The 23,556-nt window shown below is 45.0% G+C and overlaps 2 protein-coding genes and 1 long non-coding RNA gene across 3 annotated transcripts; all 3 read left to right on the top strand.

Moving 5' to 3' along the window:
* Positions 1-1,757: 1,757 nt before the first annotated feature.
* Positions 1,758-5,359, top strand: LOC143179109 (uncharacterized). Its single transcript, XM_076378149.1, has 3 exons — positions 1,758-2,064; positions 2,145-3,550; positions 5,336-5,359. The coding sequence occupies exons 1-3, from the start codon at positions 1,760-1,762 to the stop codon at positions 5,350-5,352; spliced, it is 1,728 nt and encodes a 575-aa protein (XP_076234264.1). The 5' UTR covers positions 1,758-1,759; the 3' UTR covers positions 5,353-5,359.
* On the top strand, positions 3,539-5,531 carry LOC143179110 (uncharacterized). Its single transcript, XR_013001896.1, has 2 exons — positions 3,539-3,650; positions 3,744-5,531. It is a non-coding gene; the product is annotated as an uncharacterized LOC143179110 (long non-coding RNA).
* Positions 5,532-20,371: 14,840 nt separating this feature from the next.
* LOC143179543 (uncharacterized) lies at positions 20,372-22,419 on the top strand. The gene is made up of 3 exons (XM_076378841.1): positions 20,372-20,584; positions 21,902-22,108; positions 22,186-22,419. Exons 1-3 carry the CDS (start codon positions 20,372-20,374, stop codon positions 22,417-22,419), a joined length of 654 nt encoding a protein of 217 aa, XP_076234956.1.
* Positions 22,420-23,556: the final 1,137 nt, after the last annotated feature.

Genomic DNA, 23,556 nt, shown 5'->3' with positions numbered 1-23,556 from the left:
TTCGAAACTTTGTTTAATCCTCCTGCATTTAAATATACGATGCAAACCAGTTTGTAATGAAGCATTACGTATTGCATAATCCTTTCTTCAATTATCTACTTTTTTTTCTTTTTTTATTATTCATGACGATTCGTTCCTCATTGCGAAACATATTTGCTAAACTAATAAAGCAAGACGAAAAGAAGTTTTGTTAGTTTAGTTTCATTCATAATTCGAAGATTCTCTCCTGTGTTATTTCGCAATGAAACGATTCTTCGATAAAATGAAAATTTAGAGGGGGCCTAATGAAAATCTTGGCAGGTGTATGTTTAAATAAAATTTCGAACGCACCGTGTCGAGAGCACCGCTTTCCGTGGATACACCCACAATTCTTATCGCGTTACGTGAAATCCATTGCAACGAGAAGTTACCGATGTTCCATCAACGATACTAAACAACAAACAATTCAGTTCGATCCATTTTTTCCTTGTGTGGATCGCGCGATCAAAGGGACAGGGAAGGGAGGGAAGGGTAAGAGATATTTTTGCGGGTCGAAAGGTTGTATTTCCACGACTTTTAACGAGCATTTCCCTTTGTGCACGTTTATCGATTCGCCGTGCCGGCTGAATCGTAGTCTCAGGGTTTCAAACAAATAAACCAACAAACAAATGATACAAATTTAGATACATATAAATAGATAAGGCGCGCGATTATATTTGTGGAGCAAAATATTATAACAGTAACGATAGTAATAACAGTGACGATGATGATAATGATAATGCTAATGATAATAACAATGGAGAATATTACTATAAATATTGATGATGATAATAAAGATAACGATTACAAGAAATACTATACACTTTATTATATTATAAAATCAAACGATGTGGTTTTTGTAAGATTATACAACTTTAGAGTGGTTTTTGTCTTTTGCAGCGGCTGAAAAAGAAATAATCTTAAGATTTTTCTAATTTATAGAATTCGTAAATTGTCTTATATTGCATGCTTAACCAAGGAAACGTAATTCTATAGAAAACGTTGCGCAGAATTGACAGTAAGTACGATTAATTGAGTATGATATTTTTTTCTGGCTAGAAATTTTGGTTTGCAGAAAAGAGACAGTAAATACAGTTGGCAAGTACACTGATAATTTGTATGAATAGTTTATCGACATCCTCTATTTTTCTTCGATTCTGTAGTTTAGTTACTCTGCTTGGAGAACGCCTCCATTCCGCATTAAGCGAAAAATGACAAATGGATTGAAATGTTTCATGTATTATCAACCTGTACTGTTTGCAATGCACATTCAAATGCACGCAGTGTACTCGCGCTCTCAATAGATTCTATCTTTTAACAAGTACAAAGAGAAATAACTCTTTTATTCTCTTTTTCAATGTTCTCCAATTTTCAATGGGAGGAAGTTTCTTTTAAATTATTATACGTATAATTGAGAACCTTCCCTTGAAACATTAGTTCGTAAGCGACAAGTGCTGCTTCCATCTTTTGACTTCGTCAGGTGTCGTAAAAATTTGCGAACATCCACATGATAAATATGCCGATTCCAACGAAATAGAATATATGACCGTCTCAGTCGGCGCAGTAATCATGTCGCGAAAGGTGCTCCCACGGCTTTATCTCTTTCTATTGATGTTCTTCGCCTCTAGTATTTCTGGTAAGTAGTATCTTCCTCTTTTTAACGCATATTCATGCCTGTTAGAGTGTGTGTATAAAAAAATTGAAAGGAAAAAGATTTCTTTCGATAGATGCAAGTTACAGCATGCTGCATAGTGATTGTTTGGAGTTCGATGTCGTTGAGGTAGAGGATTATTTATCAAAACTGGATCTCGGAAACGTATCGATGATCGATATGATTATCGGCCAATTCAAATGCCCGGTTACAACGTTGCCACTTGGTGCTCTGAAGTCTGACTGGGACAGGCTATTGCTCCTGCAAAAATCACAGCCCGCGGAATCCATTTTAAGAAAGAAACTGGGTCGTTTATTCAGAATCTTAATGGTCGCTTATTTCCAAATGGAAGAACATTTCAACGTTACGAAAAGCGGACTGCAGAGTAGGGACAGGTTTGTGTAGAGCAATTAAGTAATCCTCTCTGTTTGGTCTTCACATTTTACATATTTCATATTTTGCATCATTTTGCTAGCGTGAATACTTCGTTTACTTACGAGACTACTGTCACCATTCACATGGAGAAGGAAACAGAAAAAATCGGTACCTTAACAGCTGAAGAAAAAGATACAAGTAAGACCTTTGAGAGTTCTACTTCGAGTATCGTTTCTGGTCAAACGGAATCCATTGACACGAATGAAATCGAACGAACTATGATGGACTGGGATGTAACTGGAGAACGTGGCGATAACTCTAACAGAATACACAACCAGGTTTCTTCAACTACCGGTGTGTCTTTACCTGTTGACAGTAACGAACAGATCGAGGTTGGAGTAACAGAAGCGGTAATAACATTTTCAAACGACATTACTTTCGACATTACTGTTCCTCCGAATTTAACTCCTAGAAAAGATTACACGGAAATGTTTGATAATTATCTGCACAACAATGCGATCGCTGAAGATTTTTCACAGTTGAATGAGCACGTTGCAATGCAAACAAAAGACGAGAGAAAGATCTTTCTTCAGAAGGAAATGCAATCGACCACTGAGTATTTGATAGAAGACGGAAGCAGTACAAGTAGTCCGCTAAAGGAAAGTACTATCGATCGTCAGAAAACGAATGAAAGAAACATCAATGTCTTTATGGGAAAGAAATCAGGTGTAAATGATGTCGTTATCGAGGGGAATACAATCAAGAGTGTTGATAGAATTGAATCCGCTACTTTGCCGATATTAAAATCCGATACGTTGATTACACGTTTAAATTCAAGCAATAGCTCTTCAACTTCCACTATTTCTGACATCTTGCAGACAGATTTTACTGAATATCAAATCCCACCGTTTCAAGATGCTATAGGAGAAAAAATAAACGCAGCAACTTCTATCCCTGATACACATGGGACGTCAATAGAGATTACAGAAAATAAAATTAAGAGGCCTGATGGTAGAGGTGATTCCCCTATATTTGACGTTTCAGCGAATACCGAGGAAGAAGAAAAGGACATGATTGGGGAGAGAGGTGGATCGGAGTTCAGCATGATGCAATATCTTGATAGTATTGACTCTGACCTCATGGAATCCGAAAATACAACTAGCTCAAAAATTTCTGATGTAAAAAGTCCGACCAAGTCGAATCATTTTGATACGGACAGAATTTCTGAGAACGATGTCACTGGCTCAACCGAAAGTTTCGTCCGAAATCGTTCGAATCATGGGAAGGGCATCTTCGAAGTTTTCAAAAAGGCTCCGTGGAATCTACAGAACTCTACTTCCTATCGTAATAAAATACGAAAACCTTCGGTCTCCGAGAAACCTCCGGTGGACAATGAATTTTGGAAATACATTGTAATCTCGCAAAATGTTACCCTGGCTGCTCCTACTACTTTAAAATTGTCTTGGAAACTTTCCGATCGTATGAAGACGAATACGATTGCCGAAGGTATGGTAAAATCCAAAAAGCGTGGAAGTTTGAATACCAACGTAGAGAAGAATTTTAGGTGGTTTTACGGTAATAGACAGGAGAATAAGGACCATGCTAGGTAAGAGCTTTTTTTCAGAATAGAAAGTGCATTATCTTATTTGTGGTGCAAGGTATATTGTTTTGATCAATCTGTAATTTTCAACGATTTCAGCGACAATCGACAGAAAATTTACGTAGAGTGCAACCTAGAAAGACCTGGATCCAGAAAATAACTGTTTCATTTTTCAAAGTTCACTATCTAATATTGTTGGAAGCGCGATGAAGCAAGGGACAAATGATGCGGCAACGAAAGGAAAATTTCATACGTTTGTGGATGCTGATGACGACTGCAATCAGTTGCCATAAAGCTTCTTGAATTTCATCCTCCCTGCTCGTTGCACCCATCTCGTATGCACCATGACGCAGCAACCGACCACTTGCCGATTCTTATCAATGCTATCGTCGGGGATCAGTCCATGGATTCATGAGTCGGTACACCGCTGACTGATATTTACGAGGCCTGCACCTGGCCAACGTTCGTCATGCTTTACGAGCCGTCGTAAACGAATCCTCTTATTATCTCCCGGTTCTCGTCTTCGTCCTCACCCTTTTATATCTATCTTGCGTTTTTACCGTTTTATCTTCAAATTGTTCACGGCTGGATACATTTCACGTATTTCACGTATTTCACGTAACCAACAATCAACGAATAATATCATATTTTCGAATACGATTATAATCTGGGGAATCGTTTAAAATTACACAGAAAAAAATACAATTCGCGTTGAAATATTTTCGTTACTGGTGGGATAGAAGGAAGGGCGGGATGTGGAGGGAAACAAAATTGACCGTGTCCAGTTCATAATTGGGTTTACATGGAACTATCGGTGATTCGATGGTTTAATAACGATCTTTCCGAATAGCGTGCACGCGATCCGGTTAATTTGCAACGATAGCGTATCGACGGTGGTTGGTTAATAACGGGAATCGAAGCGACGAGAATAAACAGACGCGTTCGATCAGCGCATTTGAAAATTGCCGTCGTTGCGGTTTCAAAAATTATACCAGAAGTTTCGCGAAATGTTGTTAACGAGTGGGAGGAAAGCTCCAATTAATTAAATAACCTAGTTCTAGCTTAGTCATTCAACATTGAGAATATTACAAAAATGTTTCTAAAAGCGGTGTTTCAATTTCAAACGGTCTCGTTTCAAAGATCTTGCGACTCGTTGAATTCAGCCGAATAATATCAATCGATTTTCCGTTTCGTGTCGCCGTTATAACAGAGACTGCTATAGCGAAGTCAGAGGAGCCACGGATATTAATTTCGATCTGCATAAATGCATAATAATACATTCAGTGTTGGGTCTCGAATTCTTCCAATGTTGCTGAATCAGACGTCGTGGTATCCTCGAGTTCTCTCAGAGTTCTGCTCGCTTCGTGCGCTTTCTAACCAAGAGTTCCTCTGTATCATGATATTGTTTCTTTTTTTTTCACTGGCCAATCTTTGTGGCTAATTGAGAGTTGAATTAAAGAGCCGTCTGTAATTCAAATCCACGCGAAACTGCGTCACGCCGGAAACTTTCCTGTCCCGGATTTGTGGCCAAGTCAAAACCTTATCCGACTTCAGAGATCGGTCGTTAGCATGTAATTAAGAACGATTCTGTTCCTGTGCCTGTTTGCGCAGCCAGTATACCCCCTTCTCTGTTAGACTTTAACTCGATCATTCACGTTCTAGAAGTTACGGCACTTATACTCTGTTGACAGGAGATTTCCATTATTAAAGATCAGGGTTTGGGATGACGGTGTGGTTAGAAATCTTCAATAGAGGATAAAGCTAGAAGACTGATCGTACGTACGCGTGTAATGATGCAAGTACGAAGAAACAATTCGTGTAGTAAAGGAATAGATGTGAAGATGCAAATGAAACAAAAAGTGTGAAATAAAGTAAATAATAAATAACATGAAAGAATATTTTTGAAAAGTTGTTCTAATTCTATGTTCACATTTAAGCCTATAGCCTCTGCATTCGCGAAGGAAAGAACTATTGTAACATTATAAGGTGCGACGTTATCGAGCCACGTTCGCGGTGAAGAGCGTTTTCTTTGCGGAGCCAGCTAACAAAGCGGACCACATTTATTAGAGTCAACAATTTCGCCGGCTGTGGAAGGGATTAGCGGTACATCGCTCCTCGTAAGGAAACAAATTACTTGCTTCACCGAGACGCGAGCAGTACAACTGCTTGGTTGGTTTCCTTCTGCACCTGCCCTTCTCTATTTCTCATGTCCGATTGAAAAGAAAGGCCCATCAACCGCGGCTAAAATTTGTCTTTCCAGAGGACTCTAACCTACCAATAATCGTGATCGTCGATTACCTCGCGCTGTCTACAGTGTCTACGACGCGACGGATGAATAACGCGCCTTAGGAAATATTAATGCACCCGTATCGTTCCATTTTTCCTTCGACATAGCGAAAGCAGCTGGAATTGAATTAAGCCGAGACGATCGTTCGAAGAAAGAGGGCGATTCGCGGGCGAGTCGCGGGCGGAGGAGAGAGAAATACGAACGATCAATCGCAAGCAAAACGTTAAACTCAGCCGAGGAAGAAATTCGCGCTCATTACTTATCATTTCTTCACGATTACCTCGGCACACGGATTAGTCGTACATTGTTTCGCGCGCGCTCGGAAACAAATTGGCCGGCTCGGCCGGAAGCGCGGCTTCGAGAGGTAGCGCTCATTCTCCATGGTTGGTGTTCGTGTCGAGAATACGGGAACACTCGGGAAGAACCGTTCCCCCGGCTCTGACCGTTCGTCAGGATTACTTTAGCTTCTCGAGCTGCGTCAGAAGCGAGGCGACCGGAGACTAGCAGCGAGAGCAAGCCTGCTACCTACCACCGCCAGCCAGAAAGCTCACGGAAATCATTTAACTGGGAAAGAGTAGAGGAGGGTGTGGAGGATGGGAGGAAGTGGGCGAAGAGACGCTCGGTAATTATTTTACCGGCTAAAGCGAAGGGATGAGAGAATGCAACTTGCCCCCTTTCGTCTTGCCCTCCTCGGCGGCGGCTTGATGCTAATTCTTACTAATTGGTTGCATTACTCTCGTTTCATTCACCTGCCGCGGTTGCTTCCGTTCTTTCGGAAATTCTCCGCCTCAATTAGTCGTACTTCTTTGTTTTCCTTCGCTCCTCCCCTCTCCGAAGACTATGTTCTGATTAATTGAAAATATCTTGCTTTCAGTGGGCTAAGGCAAGCAAACGGTTGGGCGAATCCTTGCGACAGTTTCCCGATAGCGAACGTGGGAAGGAAACAGTTGACGAATGAGAATAACTTACTTAGTTCATTACACGGGTGGTAATGCTCTCTCTTGTTCGTTTCTCTCATCGTAGAAGTCGATTGCATGAATTTGCGTTAATTCTGTTGCTCGGATGAAATTCTCCCTTCTATCGCGTTCGAAGTTTCAGATATCTCTGTGAGAAGTAAAACTTTTCTTAATGTATATTATGATTATGAAGTCGACACGTTGTTTTAAAGTGGATCGCGAAGCAAAGCTAGGCATCTTGCCGTAAAATTGGAAGGGTTGGACGGGCAATGGCAACGGTATCATCGCGGAGCAGACGTTGCGGGAATCTATAGAGAGAGACGAGGGATGGAGGTGCGTGAGAAAGCGTCGGATTGTCGGAGGCCCTCCGCTAGGGTGTAATCATCTTTGCTCGGTGTCGTCCTCGAAAATCCATTCTCGTCACGTCGAGACAAACGGGCGCAGTTGACTCTCCATCTAAATCTCCTTCCTCCTCTCGTTCTCTCGATCCTCGTCTTCGTTCGCTCGCACGGATAAGAAATGAAATTAAAATTCTCGAGGAGACGGAAACGTCACGTTCCGCGTCGACCGTCTCGTCTCATTCCACGGGAGCCGAGCACTGCGTCGCGTCGCCTCGCGTCGCCTCGCCTCGCGTCGCGTCCGATCGCTCCGAGGCATTCGGAAGATAAAGCGAAAAGAGATCGAGCTTGGATCCCTTAGATCGCCCGATTCACGGATCTACGATGAAACTCTGCGAGAAGACGGAGAAATCCCGTAGGAACGGAATATTGTAAAACCGAGGCGAGCATTTTCCTATTTTTCTGAAAGTATAGAAAATTCTAAAGGGAAGAACTGACACGATGTTTCACTCGGAATTTTATTCCTCCGGTTATTGTGTTTCGCAAAGTTTCAAGGAACCTTCGTAGAGAAATTAAAAGTAGGTACCTACTTAGTTACATAGGGACTAGGTATTCCTCAAGAATCGTCTTTCGTAGAAAAGTTTCGCTCCCGATAAATATCACGGATCATTGATGACCCCTGTAACGCGGAACGCGTTAATTACGTAAATGCGAGTGGTACTCGAAAAGGAGGGTGTCGTAGCGCGCGGCAAGATGCTATTGACGTCATTCGAAGAAAGGTCAGTGGGTGGCGTGGAACGTGGGGAAAGTCGCGTGGTCGTCGAAAACGTTGAGGAGAGAAGACATCGTGGCTGGTTAATTGGAATCGCTGGCAAAGTTCGTTCAGTTTCGTCAGCTTCGAAAGCATCGATGAAATTGCAGCGGCAATTCGCGGAGCTTCGTCCCGGTTTTCTCTTCAGTTTCAAGATAGAGTTGGAGCTCGAGCTCCTCTGTCTCTCTCCTTTGAATCAACGACAACGGCGACACAACGCGGCGCGGCGGAGCGCGGCAGAGCGCGGCGGAGCGCGACTCAATCTCGGCATCGAGGTTCTTGCCTCGAAGATGCTTCCGCCTTCGACGGAACACGGTGATTCCCTTTGACTCTTAAAGACGGCGCGATGTGTAAGTAATTGTTACTCCATCGCAAGGGTTGATTATAGTAATTTTCCTCGCTCCTCGACCCGCCTACTTTTCGCCTTCCCTCTCGTCTTCTCATTTACCTATCCTGGCAACGCGAGCGCGGGCACGAGCGCACGTGCGAGCCCTCTTTGTCCCCTAACACCCTAACTTCGTTACGGAAATTAGCTTCGGCCTCGTATCGCGCATCGCGGGATTTATTCCATCAACGAGAGCATCCCTGCGCGTTCCTCGCGAGTTCACACGCGAGTTCTCCTTTGAATTCCGTTTGTTCCATCTTCCACGGCTAATTAATCTCTCCGACGCACCACGCCGCGCCGTCTCGCTCCAAACAATTCCCGCGACTCGCGGAAGGAGGAATCGTTATGCGATTCCAAGTATGCAGAGAATTTCCTGGAAATTAATAGCACTCTACGATTTTTATCGTTTGGCGAACGGTGAAAGGAAAATATGTACGTAGGCGAACCCGAGGGTAAAACAAACGGAATTCTGTCCCCTACCTGCCGTTCGTCACCATGAGTTCTTGCTGGATTTCTCGTCGTTGTCCTTTGGCGACGGTTTTATCTCGTTCGTAACTTACGTCCCCGTTTCTTTTACACTCCGAAACTTGCGTCGTTCGTTAATACGTCTGCCCTGCTCTGCCCTGCTCTGCCCTGCCGTTTCTGACCATAAATTCGTTCTGACGTGCTATTTTCTATCGTATAAAAGATGGCCTTCATCGAACATAGATTTTCCAACTGGGTTTTGTAAGAGTATGAATGGAGGCGTAAGGTGGAAAGGTCGTTAGTCGCGTGTACGGAGGGGAGGAAGAAATTGCGAGACGACGAGTGATAAGAGATATGGATATAGAGTCTGGAACCGCTGAATGTAGCTCCGATATGTCTCGGCAGAAATACCCTGCAGTTTCGCGATTTGCGATGGCCGTACAGTCCTTTGCCCTTCTATCGGTTAAAAGATTAATTAGTATAGGGAAAGGTAACTGCGGGGATATATCGACGTAGCGAGAACTCGACGGCTCATCTTAATCATCGATTCGTCACTCACCATTGCCCCTCGAGAGGCAATCGCGTGTGAGTCTCCGTTGATAGACGATAGGTATATCGCCACTACTGGCGCGTAGGTGTCGAAACCTAGTTGCTGGATTTCAGAGAGGAGCGGATCGATGAAGCTGCTTCGGTTAAATATCTGACTATCCCGTCTCTGCCGGTCGAAGGAGCCTCGAACGGGGTCGGGGTAGGCCGAAGTTAAAGCTGCCACGGGACACGAGGGTAGACCGAATTGATACGAACGCTCTTGCTGACGTGGACGCTCCGACCCGCAGCTCCGTTTCCCGATAACAACCCTTAAATCATTTCTGCTTCAGAATTGGTTCGTTGCGTCGCGCGTCGCGCGTCGCCACTCGCCACGCTGTGCCATGCGAAATCACCGATTTCCTCTGTTTAGCTTGTACTCGGAATGGTAGCTTGCACAGACGACACTGTTTTTTAATCGTTAAATGGTCGATTGCTGCTCATTTAGAGTAGATTCTCCACACTGGAGCCTATAATAGGAACACGCCATATTTAGCGAGAGTCCAGGAACTTTAGGTAGAAGTACGTATTAAAAAAAAAGGAAAAAGAAAAGAACGTAGGGAGGGTTTGGAGGGAAACTTACGGCATCGGAAGCGGAAAATCTTTCGGACTAGCCGAGGTGACAGAACGGCCGAGCTGGTAACAGCAGAGTGGGATCAGCTACTCTTCCAGGAAGGGATGCGTTCGTCCGTGAACTCGCCGATAACGCAGAATTATAGTCCCCGATAGTGGCAGAGGTAACCGCGCGACTCCCTACAGAACGCCTATCACCGCGCGTACCGAGGCGTAAGCAACCGACGATGTTCGTACGCATGTATCATCTCTAGCTCGCTAGCACGTTCGCTTTTGTTCCAACGGGTGCGCTGGACGATGGATTACGACCTCTTCTTCGGTGAAGAAAGAGAAGTCGTAGAAAGGGGGACGATGCAACAGCGTTAGTCAATATGTAGGTGCATCCTCCTTCCGTTAGAGAGCTCGTCAACCATCCACTAACAATCACACTGACACCTTTCAGTAGTCGTCGTACGCGATACTCTCTCCTTTTCTTATTCGGCTCGTGGTCTGTTCGATTTCCAGTTGCGAGCGTACTCGTGGGACACGACGCGACGCGACGAGACGGTACGATGCTTACGGTGGGCAACGTTCCAGCCAGGGTACTTGTTATCGAATTAAAATGCGCGTACGAAGGGATAATGAGTCCAGGTAGGATGGCGACAAAAAACTGCGAATTCCAGAGGATTTTACTCGGGAGGGCAATTTACTTGTTCTTTCTCGCAGTTCTGCGACATCGGCGGATTAGATTATCCTCCACGAATTCTGCGAATCCCGCTACATTACTACCGTTCTATTTCAGACAATTTTCTGGAGCCTGGCTGCGTCGAATTGGTATAGGGTACGGTTCTAATCAAGGGCTTCTTTAATTTACGAGGCGAAATTACACCGATAGAAATGTTGCGCTTCACGGCTATCGATTTCGTCTGTCCCGGGCTAATTTTGAGGAAAATTTAATGGCGAATCGGAGAAATGGCCGCTTGTTTTCACGGGCTCGGGTCAGAGGAGAATGGCGTCGTATGCATTTTCCTCTGAATAGTTTTACCGTGCTACTTTACCGATACGATCAGCGTGCTAACGCGAGACTCTGTGATGTTTTCGGAGGAAATTAAATGGAAAGTACCAGGGTTACTGCACAGTTCCCTCTAGTTCTACTAAATAGAAAGGCTCGTAATTACTTTCGTTTCATCACGACATGATAGCGAATTATGCCCTGCGATCATCGTCTACAATGTCTACACAGATATATTTCCTCAGCATTCAAAATATCTATCTGCGATTAGTGCAGTATTTCAGATTCTCAAATTTCGCAAATTGTGACGCGCTGTATGGGCGATTCTTTAGGGCTAGATTCTACCACTGAAATATTCGGGTTGAATCTAGGTCGAAATGAACATGGAACAGAAAAGAGATCATAGTCGGTTAAATTTCACGGTGCGTGGGTTGATACATACATGTATGTATATCTAAGAAGTAACAAATTTGAAAATGTTCTACAGAAAAATGATTTTACATCGAATGCTTTGCCCTGTGGCGTCCACGTTACCCTTTGCATATTCGCTTCTTCTTTCTTTCGTTTCGCGGGGTGTGTCAACGCGTAGGTAATTTTTTTTCAGAGAGAAATTTCGAGAGTGCAACTAGAACTTGTACACTATCAAACGGTGTAATGCGCGTTGATTCGCGTTACCCTTTTCTCTTCGCGCCTTTATCCTTTGAATTTTTGCGTATCCACCATCAGGACCGGTTAAAAACGAAACCTGGAAAAGTGCAAACTCTGCGAGCTTTGATCGCGATACCCGAACTCATTTCCATGATTAGAGGAAAATTACGTTCTCATCGCGTTACACGAATTTTAATTGCTACGATTCGTCTTCCTCATTTGCACTAAATAGATAGGTATATTTTGAAATTGTAACATGAATGACATGAATAATATGTTTCTCAAAAACGTACCGCAGTATAAACTTTTCTTCCTCGCGTTTTTTAACGGATTTCATCTTCCTGTTACTTTACGATTGCTTTACCATGCATTACCTTAACTAATTGAAATATTTAATAAAACGCAGAGTTTTGCACATTACAAAACATTTTTATTTAGTAGATCTGGTTAATTTTTTCTACGATGAATATTTGAGCAAAAGGATTGCTTTTGTAGTTAAGTTCGTTGCTGCGTCAAGGAATTCAAAGAGTCAGGGATGTAATTTTTATTCATTTTCCGCGAAAGAGCTTAATGCCGGGACCGCTGCAAAGGGATTCCAAAGGTTCTGCGCTGGTTCGACTGTGACCTTGCCACGGATCTTTCGTTATATTGCTTGCCAGTGTCCCGTGTTTGCTCTTTTATTTCGTTTAATAGAAATACCCAGCGCGATCTCGGCAAACGAAGCAAAGGAAGTGGCGAAAATTTCTCCTTCAAGACTTACCGTTTCAACGTCGCTCAGAGCCAGGTCGCGAGACACGTTTCAACGAATTGAACTTTTTAGTTAGAAATGTCCTCGACAAGGTGGTCTGTAATAAAGGCGACTCTACGATACTTGAAAGGACAAATGGGAAGAGTTTGACCATTTCGAAAGCTGTGAACAACTGTGCAGTAGCCAATTTCCATTTTGAAATACCCACCTATATCTATGTATAGTTAAAAGGACTGTAGCGCTTCTGCGGCTTGAAACGTGCTATTTGTCGAAGGAGATTGTGGTTTTGCGAATGCACAGGGACGATCCATTATTTGCTATTTATCGAGGACGATCGCAGTTCTGTGACAGCGTCGTAACCGCATCGTAATTATCGGTCTCGAAACGAGTCGGATGGCTCTTTTGTCGCACAATACCAGGGGTTACCAAACTTCTACTCCCGAGCAAAATGTTCTATCCTCTATTGCACCTACCTATCCCGACGATTCATTTAATCAACCAAATGAATTCTACTCGAATAAATCTGGTTTTGGATCGAATATAAATGAAGAGCAAACACGAAACGTGAATTAGAACTCATCCTCAAATTCTGTTCTTTAATTCCACAAAATGAAATATGTAGCTCGTTTTAACTGTACGACGAATTGACTGACGGCTGTCTACCTTAAATGTTTTATGTATGCCAATGTTATCTCTCATGAATCGTTCGCGATCACGGTTGAGTCGATTCCATTCAGAGCAGGTTAAATATAGCAGCGATTCTTGTTGGCGCGTTCCGAGGAAACGAAACGGGGAGCGGAGGAAAATTTTCAATTACGCGCACTTCGGTCGTTGTAGTCGGCGTCCACGCGTGACACGTCACAAAGGGGGTGGCGAGGGCCGGGGAAGGTTCGTCGAAAGGGGACTGGGTCAGAGGTGGCCGGTGGAGGAAGGGGCGATAGGGGTCGGCGGTTTTCAGAGGGTGTGAGTTCGGCGTAGAGACAATAGTAGGCGGACAAAAGCGTGATATACGGCGACCCCCGGAGCAGTGGTATTAAAATCATATTTTTAAGCCCTCCATCCTACCCCGTCCCACCCCTGAGCGACGTACTCTTCGTTGCTACCGGCCCTATCCCCTCGTTTCATGCTGGACCACAAAATGGCGGTGGATGGCTGGTGTCTCGGCAGGTCTCACGATGCTCCTGGATTTAATTGGATTCGTTGACTGTAATTAATGCGGCTCTATCGGCTGTGGAAAGGTGTTCGTTTCAGAATTTCGATTCCTTTTCCCAGCTCGCTTCGCCATTCGGTTCTACACCGTTTATTTTCTCGGACCTACACGACTATTCGTCCGTTCATCAACTATAGACATAGGCTGGCAGAATTTTGGCGGCCATATCATCGAGCAATGTAATTTTGTCAAAGCTGTCGATGATGATATAATTAGACCGAGGTAAAATCCCGACGAACAATAAGCGGAAATGTGACACGTGTTCGAGAAACAGTTTTCCAGGTAGAATGAACCCCTCTCGACTCATATCGCTGGTTCGTTAACATCCTCGTGCCTCAGCTATAGACGAACTCTCGAATTTATACGCAGGCACGCGTGAAATGAATATCTCTCCTCCAATAGCTGGCTTACCGGAGAGCTGTACCTATACTTTATCTCTGCATCATTATTTTAGAGAGGCGACTCACCTTTTTCTTGCCGCTTCAATCGTTTTCTTCTTCACGTCGCACTCGTTAGGGGGCATTATTTTCTCGTAATTCACTGCATTGAAGAACCGATCCAACCGCGTCCGGCGTCAGCCACTCCGGACGCACTTCATTAGAACTTTTAAATCTCGTTCCATGTCGTGGTGCGCCGACTAACTCGCGGAACGGCCGAGTTTCGCGATGCTAGGATGAATTTGCTGGTCCCTTGAACGTCGTTATACCTGTGTGCGACACGTCGCGACGGTCAACGCTTCTCAGCGCGTACACTTTTCCATGATTTTCACGTCCAAGTGTCCCGCTGCATTTTCATTTCGTTGCCGACGAAGAGTAGTTGAACCAGAGTTCGCGCGTTACACTTTCCCGACTATCGTCCACGGACGCAGATAAAGTTGTCCTGATTTCCTTCGCGCGCCTCATTACTGCTGGCAAGTTTGCAATATGCGTAATAATCGGAAAAATGAAGGAAAACGTATGATGAAATATCACTCGTGTGAATTCACCCTCAAAGCGTAATGATAAGTCGAATGGACAGCTCGGATCTCAAGCTACAAGATTAATCGAAGAGGTGGTTTCACAGCGACTAGGTAAATAGAGGCTTGTAATCGCGGATCGCGAAACGTTAGGGAATAAGAGGGAAAGCCCATGAAAAACGCGATAGTACGCGCATGTCGGGCCGATGTCGAGAGCAGGGGGGACTTTGAAAGTTAAATTTACAAAAGGGTACGGTTTCACGGTTGCGCCCTTTAAGGCAATATCCAGGCCAAAGTACGCGCTAGTAGGCCATTACAAAGTTATAATAGTACAGCAACCCTCTTACGATGTTCGGGGCCCTGGCTAGGCAGCGTTTTGACTTTAAAATGAAATAGTCGGCGCAACGCGCGTGCACCCCTTCCCTTAGCCCCTAGCTTGTCTGCAGTAAACGTATACAGCGGAAGTTCCAGCTCCTTTCGAGCGGCCATTATACAAAGTGGAGCGTTTTTCCGAAAGCCACGGTCGCCAAGTAATTCCTAATGGGCCGTGTAACGCGAAGCTTCGCCAGCAACGAGCCAGAGTTGCTCGTGTCCGGTGCTCTTCACGATTCTAATTGCTACAACCGAGCTACCGATTTCTCGCGAATTTCAGACACTCTTGTACCGTGCCAAAGTGCAACTTGTTGCCTGCTCGTATTCCTCTTCGTGTCCTCACAAGTTTCCGAGTATGTTTTTCGAGACTTTTCCTCGTTCAATTCGTTGGGTAAAGAGGTCGAATCGCGTGAACCTTGCGAAGAGTTTTCTGGCTGGAAGGAAAGTGGAAATTATCGACAGAAGCGTGGAGGAAAAGAAAGGCTCTGGATGAGCAGATTAGAAACAGATTCCACAGGCAACGGCATACTAAGCAGAGATTATTCCTGGGTGATTGCTTTCGCCTATAGCCTAGGACCTGACGCGAGGCCAAATTGCGAAAGAAGGTGAGTAGTGCTTAACGCGGCTTAATTTGAAGAGAAGTCGAGGCGAGGACAACGTGATTAAAGTTGCAGCGATAGAAGGATCCCAGTTTGCCCCCCGAGGATAGCTCCCGAGGATATCCCCTAATCGGTCCGGACATCAGTTTCTTTCGCACGCTCCTCTTTAAAGCGTATTCATACGAGTCCGCGTATGAATACGAACTAGAAGAGGTGGTCGACCGTTCGAATGGAATCCGAGACGGTGCGACGCGACGGTCTACGTCTGAGCTCCCGATGGAAAAGTCTGAACCGGGTGAAAATCAATGTGTGTATCTACGCCTCGCAAGAATTATTGGAAGAATCTGATACGTTCGAACCGTTGCGTTAGCTTAAACGTGCGTTGAATCGCTTAAAGGCGTTATAGAGGCGTTTCTGTTTGCGATATTGCTGCAAATGAATTGCATCTCTGGGACAAGAACAGAACTTATTGGTGAAACGTCAACTGGAGTGATACGTGGATTTCGATCTGTCCGAAACGCGTTGCCGTTACTGCGAACGATTCGGCGAACGATTCGGCGAACGATTCGGCGAACGTGTCGCTTCGTGGTCGACACGTTCCACGCCCTTTTTACGAATTTATCCCCCTTGAAATCGCGGTTGATCCCCTTTTACGCGCTCGTACGATTGACGCGGCTGTTTGTTTATGAACGTACAGTGTCGGTGAAAAGTTGAATCGTGTAGTCGGTGGTGTTCTGTGCGCCTTGCAAACGTACGCTGAATTCGCTCGAGGTTCGAGAATACAAATCGAGGGATTAAATCGATGATCATCTCTGATCGGGTCAGAGGAGAAAACGTTGTTTCGTCGTGGACAGTCGACCGTTCCGCGAATTTATCGATTCCTCCGATTCCTTTCCTCGGGCATTCTTGGCTGGCGGAGAAGCATGGATTGTTGGAAACGCGCCAGAAGGCCTTCGGCTGGTCCAGGTGGAAGCAAAAGGTTGCAGCGTACCTCGAGCAAGATTCCAGCGGGAGTGGAAAAAGGGTATCGAAAAACGGGGACAAGGAAGGAAGGAAAGTAAAGGCGGGGGAAAATGTGGGCGGTGGACGACCACGAAATATTTGTCAATCGCAAAGCCAGGAGGACCAGCCGGGAAAGTCGATTTAACGCCCGTTAAGGAAGCAATTCCTTTAAGAAGGACGAGCCGGGGGCAAGGGTGGCGCGACCTGGGATCCTCGACCTTCCTGGACTTACGACCTTTCACCGTAGAATCGCTTCCGTCCGCCATTATCGGCGGACGAATGGAACATCAATAACCAATTTCGTAAGACTAATATCGCGAAAATTAGTTTCCTGAGGTCCCTTTTCCCTCGTCCTAGCTTCCTTACTCTCTACACCGTATAACCTTCGTTAAAAGATCTACGACCTGCCTGTTCATGATTTTTTTTGTCCACTTATAGAGTAAAAGCGATAATGAATCTCCTTTTATCGACTCCCTGCACCCTCGCTTTCTAACCGCATTTCCTTTTTTTTTCATCGTATACGCTACGCGCCGCAGCGAGGACCCGATAATATAGCTTTTAATCTGCGTCGTTCAGATTTACTTCGATGAAATATCCATCTGGGACGCGTTCAGACTTCGTCCGACGCGTTTCGAACGAGCGCGTAATTTAGTGTCCGTAAGTATTAAGTGCGCTTACAAGTTTAATATACCGAGAGCCAACGCAGACCCGAGATTTTAGATGCAACTTTCGAAATGAAATGCAGCTATCTCGGTGTGCTTGTTCTACAAATCAGCCTGCTCGTAACACATATTTTGGACTATCTGTTTCAACTACCAGAGACGCAATCATCACATTTGATTCTCTGAAGAGGATTCCCGATTGCTTGAAAAAAGGTGCACCTTCAGCATCAATTAGCCGTTCATTTTCATTGCACCGGATGACGATCCTTTTCAGACTGGTACAGCACGAGAAACGAGGAAAAAGAAGTTTTGTCGGAAGGTTTGCGCTCTCTCTGAGATATCCGGTAACTTATACAGCCAGCTTCTCTTAATTATAAATTAATTATTCGCCGAGTTATGGTCCGATTCTCAGCTCCTTCTCCTCTCGTAATTACGTCAGGAGCGCCGAATTTCTCGTTTCTCTCCGTTCTCTTTCCATTCCCTTCCTTTCGCTTTTTCTTCCTGTTCCTCTTCCTCTCTCTGCACGCAGTATTCGATGGCCGTTTCATCCCAGATTTTTCTTCGCAACGTCACCTTTCTTGCAGGGAGCCCCAAACCCGCTGTTCCGACGCTTCTTTTCAGCCCGAAAATTTCCAGGCTGACGAGCGTGCATTCGACCAGAGAATCCTCCTCGTTTCTCTATGGAGCAAGAACTGCTGGCCGACCCTTCGGGAACGTTCTATCGCGCGCATTAATTGTTTCGCCAAAATTTGCATTTGTCCGAGGTCGTCAGATTTCATCTCGGCAAAAAGGAGGAAAATTAACGGCGAGAATGTTACTCGGGTTCGCGCTTCGTGTATCAACGAACCTATGCGAATACGTGCAACGACCTATTCATTCCATTATCACGAAAATCTCGGAAAGTCATGTTCGAAATCATCTTCATTTTATTCTTTGTTCGTTCGACAAATAATTTCATTTTCTAAATCGGGTGCACCTTTACGAGCATTTAATCAGGACGTCTGGTAGTTGGTTCATCACGAGCAGGATGTTGTCAATTGAAAATTTTCCCCCCTACTGAGAATGATATTTGATGCAGGTGCATTGTCTCGTTTACTTTTTTCTATCATTTGTAGAACGAGACGTTTGGAGTGCTAAAGTTTGATTTATTAACCTTCGATTTATTTCTTCCATCCAGCCTCCTCTTCACGATCGATTCGAATGCATTTACTTCGGCTGCAAGATAACCGTCCAACCACCGATATATGCGCCGATCGATTTTTTCATTCTTTACCCGCGTGCCCATTCCGCGATCCCGCTCGTTATTTCCGTCGTTTTCCACCCCTTCTCCGCGGCCTTCCTTCTCTCTCCCTCTGAGCTTTTTTTATCAGGAGTCCTCCCGTTTTCGTGCGAACCCAGGTCCATATTTTTCGGTCGGGGATCTAAGGGTGCTGGGTGTCTATTAATAAGCATATCGAGGTACTGGGATCGCGCGATAAAAGTGATGTATGTCGCTCGATTGGTCGAGCACTGCGCGACGAGCAGCCGATAGGAGCTGCTCCCAGCCACGAACAAATTTTGAAACGCTGCCGACTCTGAAACGCAGCATCGATCACTGTGCTCCGCATTGTAAACGTCCCTGCTCACGATGCGTAAGCGCTGCTTTCCGTCGACGTTCGAGAAAACGTTCGTCGGGATGAAAATTGTAAGCAGGGCGCAACACGCGCCCCAGTGCACAGGACCGTCTAAACAGTGACGGGCCGCGTAAGCATGAAGGATGTGGGAGGGCGAGAGATGCAAATTTCACGAGTTTTTCCAATGGCATTGATGAATAAGGAATCGCAAGGCAGCGGAAAAGTGGTGCTGAGCTCCCGCTGGAAAGTTAGTTTCATCGAGTAACCGAGTCTCTCCCCTTGGCCTCCTGTTGCCTGCTGCTATCCTTCGTCGTCGCCTCCTTTATATCTTCTTTCTTATCAGTGGCCCGCGAAACGAGGAAGAACCGAACGAGGATTTCGCGAATGAAAGTTGACTGAGCGGCTGCCGCAGGTAACGTTGCTGGGCTTCTTCGTATACGTCGCGTCGTATCTACGACGCCTCCCCTTGTCATTCCTCTTTGCTCTCCTCTCTCCTCCTTCTCCGTTTGCCCCTTCCTCGCCCTTTAACGTCCAAAGTCTGCTCACCGGTGAAAATTTCAAGAGCTTAGGAGTGTCACGCACACGTGTTCCAGCTTGAGTGCGCTTGACTGAAGGAACGCTTGGAATGCAAGGCTTCCGATTGCGTTTAGCTCCTAGGAGGATTTCCCATGCAAGAGTCGAATGCCGCGCAAATAGGAGGGATGTTAAAAGTTGCGTGTCTAGATCCAGTTATCGATCTAGCTGTAAACCTCTTTGGTAGGTATCGTTCATCGGAAACAATCTGTAGAAGTAGTCGTGACAGAAATTCGGAGCGAGCAAGATATAAAGTTGGAAGGATCGAGGGGATCGAAGGGATCGGCCGAGGACGGGTGAAATTGATTGGAAGTTTCGGACGCGGTTGTGTCGCGGCACAGATGCACCGGAAGAATCGCGAAGTTGGCCGGCAGGGATCGGCTGCTATCGGCTGCTATCGGCTGCTATCGGCTACTATCGAACAAACGATACACAGGTTCGTGAAGTTTCTGCCCGTGTATCGGTCAAAATTCGTGCGACATGTGCTAACGGGGAAAATTGAATAAAAATTTAAAGGTGCCCGAATCTCGGCCAGTTTACTCTCCCAAGGAAAATCCTCCGATGTCCGACAAAGAGGAGCAGTCAGTTTGCAACCCGACCGGCACTCTCGATAAATTATTCCCTAGAGGTTATACGATGCAAAGTGAACGCGCGTAATCTTTGGAAATTTTCATGACTCGTGAAAGAACCGGTTCTAGTCACAGGAAAATTCTACTCTTTTTAGACCACCGACCGTGCCTTTCGTGAAAGATTGAAACGACAGAACCCAGGAAAATTGTCGATCCTAACGTTTAATTTTCTTCGTTCGATGAAGACGGGCAGACCTTATTGAAAATCTATTGACGTTCGGTTTCCCATTTGCTCGGATAATTCCTCGTCTCGGGACAAGGGGAATTTTCAAAGCTTGAATCCGTGCGAGTTCGATCGCTTCCCGCAGAATCGTAGCTACGGAAAATGAAGAGGGGGACCAAGTGTATCGCTCAGACCATCAACCTGTCCAATCCCGAGACATGCATAAGGCCGAAGAGGATCCAGAAGCTCGTCGAGGCCGAAGTGATGCAGCCCTGTCCGAGCACCGGCCCTGGGGGCTCGTCTTATTGGACTCCTAGACCCGTGCCGATCAAAATCTGCTCGCGCAGGGATATGCAAAGGACTTGTCCGCCAAAGGTGAGCTCGTGCAGCGCGACTACTGTGCGTCCGAATGTCTTTTCCTCTAACCTCTTTCTCGTTATTCAAATCGTTATTCAAATCCGCCATTCTCTCTTCCCCAGATATTCGGTCATTTTTCACAGCAGGTGTTTTATTAGCGAAATCAAATTTCCCTGTGATTGGCTACGGGAGAGCTCCTGCTACTAGCAGGAGTAGGCTACGGTTTATTTTCTCGTAGTTACGACTTCCTACTTGGTGCGAGGTTTCCCCCAAGGGGGTAGAGAGGTCCACGAGAGACGGTGGAGAGCGATTACTTAGCCGAACCGGGTATTTCCTGTTAATGAGATTCCGTCGACGGATTACGTCTACTCGTTAACAAGAGACCTTTGGCGTTTAAGCCGTGCAGATCCGTTTCCCCCTGTCCCGAGTTTCAGACCTGTCTTTGCGCGATATTGACGTGGCTCGTGCACCGAGGGACGATGGTACTCCAGCACCTGCACACGGAATTGGTTGGTCGATACGTAGTTGCGTTTACCTGAAATTAGCCCAACAGTCCGGTGTACACAGGTACAGTGCCACCGATGGGTCTCTAATGGAGGAGGACGGTTTGGAGTTGCTGCTACTTGTTAGGGACACGTGCGTACGTGACCTCACGAGTCCGAGGCGAGTTTCTACTCATCGCACCGATTCTCGGATGGCCTTTAGGGCTTCGTAAGGGGACGATTCTTCTTTCTTTTTCTTTTCTTCCTGTTTCGTACTTTCCAGCTTTCAGTAATATCTCTGTCATTTTTTAAGCCAGAATCAACGATTCCATGTGGCTACACTTCATGCTGGTTCCTGCTTTCGAAGGAATTGCAGGACGTACGGCTCAAGCGATTCTCTGTGTCTCTGTTTTAGACAGGAGTCACTGAATAACGTACCCCGTTTATTTCGATGATTGACTCTCTAGTTTCGGTACTTGGCTTACAGTTTACTGGCTCCCAAGCCAAATCCAGTAGTAAAGTCATATATATGTTGTTTAAATACATTTGCTAATGTGTCTTGAGAGCGTCGCAAGAGAGACTATTTTCCAGTTAGGACGCGGTTGTATCTTAGGAAACAGATCTCAAATTCGAAAGTCAAATCCCAACAACGCTGCGAATTTACCATCGAATTCAAAACTTCCATGATTGTACGATTCGCGTTGAGATTGAAGCGAGGAGAATATAAGTGGATATTTCCGCAAACATGGTCCGACGATACTAGGGACCTCGTTAAAAATTCCCAAATGTAAATTTAGTAGGAGATTTGTGCAAAGAATTTTCTACCGAGTAATCTCGAATTGTGTTTTCGCAGCTATGCGACTGCCCGCAGAAAACTCGACCAAGAACGGCTGGTCAAAAATTGTGCAACGCTCTACTTTTTCTACTGAAAAGTGGGATCGCGGCTGGCCTCGTTTATTGGACACATTCCGAGGGCTTGTGGGGAACCAGCGCCGACGTGGAAGACCTCTACTGCAGGATAATGGACACAATTCGGCCAGCGTTGAGCAACAACAACGATGTAACCACGCACGATGAGAGTATTACGATTCGTCAATGGCTCTCTTTGTCCCTTTATCGAACGGCGATCGTTTACAGGTTGAGATACCTCGGTTGGGAGAGTTTAGGTACGCGATCATCCAAAAGTACAATCACGCGGTGTACGCCATTACCAGTTGTATCATCGACACGTCTGCAAAGCTGCAGCAACAACTTCAAGAGTTCCTGGCGTCCCGAGACGAGAAGACCAAGCAAGAATCGGAGGCTGCGAAAACCGAAGATCATAGCAAAGAAAAGTCTAATGGTCAGAACGCAAACAGAACGCAACGGTAATGGACGAGCTCTGGATGGCGAACACGGACTCGACAACTCTTATCGTTTGCCGTTTACTCCTTTATCTACAGATAGTAGTAAAAGAGGTTTGTCCTTATCGTCCTGTGACTTTGTAAATTCCAATAGACGAGTAAAGCGTGAATTTATGGAACGATGGTGTCCAGGAACAATGGCTAAAAAAGATCTTATTTTATTTAAATGATCATAGCAGTAGAACCCGAATAAAAACGCGCGAGATACAACGCAATTCCGCGTCGGATTAAAATTCTATTCAGGCTTCTTTCATTTTTTCTCTGGAACACTCGAGGGCACATCGGGGATTTCTCACACGGGGATGCTTGCATCTTAAGCGATTTTTATGGCCTGTCTCTCTGTCGCCGCGTGTTCCTTGTATTTCGATCGGGATGCGAATATATTTTCGCCGCGGTGAAGAATCTGTCTCGCTCGACAGTTTGTATTTTTTTCGCGGTTTACGATTAAAGACGGCCCGCTGGATCTGGGGAGAAACCATAAATTTGACCCGACGGATTAATGGAGGGAAGAGAAAATTGATGCTCGCACCGGCAACCCCTTTTTAGAGGCTTTGCATACTTTTGCCTTTAGTCGGTGCTGGGGAGTGTCGAAGGTGAGTCGCAAGATTATGGGGAGAGTATTAATAATAATATTGTCTTCGATATTCCTGAGGTTACGCTGAATATTTCCTCTTTAAAGGTTTACTCTCAATCATTCTTCTTTTTTTTTGTAGACTTACCTTCCTTTCATTTCATATTCCTGCTATTAAAATTTTATATGGCTCTTTTTAATAATCTTGACGTGTAACACAACAGTGTAACTACGTGTGTACGTGCAATAATAAATGCAATGGTTTGAATAACATATGCTTATGTTTTATTTAAATCTGTTTGCATATTATTTAAACTTTTCATGTCCACGAATAATTTTGCACTTTTATATTCATTAAAATTTTGAATAAAATTAATGTAACGAATGATGAATAAATCAATATCTATGTAAAATATACTTAACTTTAACATAATTATGAAACGGAAACAAGTAATTTATGAGGAAGATATGTACGTACGTGAACGAAGGTACTTACCTTGTATTGGGAGTACATGTTCAAAAATATATCCATCA

Source organism: Calliopsis andreniformis, chromosome 5 (genome assembly GCF_051401765.1).
Source record: "Calliopsis andreniformis isolate RMS-2024a chromosome 5, iyCalAndr_principal, whole genome shotgun sequence".
In the NCBI taxonomy this organism is placed as follows: domain Eukaryota; kingdom Metazoa; phylum Arthropoda; class Insecta; order Hymenoptera; family Andrenidae; genus Calliopsis; species Calliopsis andreniformis.
This window is presented reverse-complemented; position numbering and strand designations above follow the sequence as displayed.

Bases quoted from the DNA above. Each gene is read 5' to 3' on its own strand.
- LOC143179109 (XM_076378149.1), top strand. From the start codon at position 1,760: ATGCTGCATAGTGATTGTTTGGAGTTCGATGTCGTTGAGGTAGAGGAT. The intron at 2,065-2,144 runs GTTTGTGTAGAG...TCATTTTGCTAG, and splicing joins GGACTGCAGAGTAGGGACAG to CGTGAATACTTCGTTTACTT.
- LOC143179543 (XM_076378841.1), top strand. From the start codon at position 20,372: ATGAAGAGGGGGACCAAGTGTATCGCTCAGACCATCAACCTGTCCAAT. The intron at 20,585-21,901 runs GTGAGCTCGTGC...GTGTTTTCGCAG, and splicing joins AAAGGACTTGTCCGCCAAAG to CTATGCGACTGCCCGCAGAA. The intron at 22,109-22,185 runs GTAACCACGCAC...GATCGTTTACAG, and splicing joins CGTTGAGCAACAACAACGAT to GTTGAGATACCTCGGTTGGG.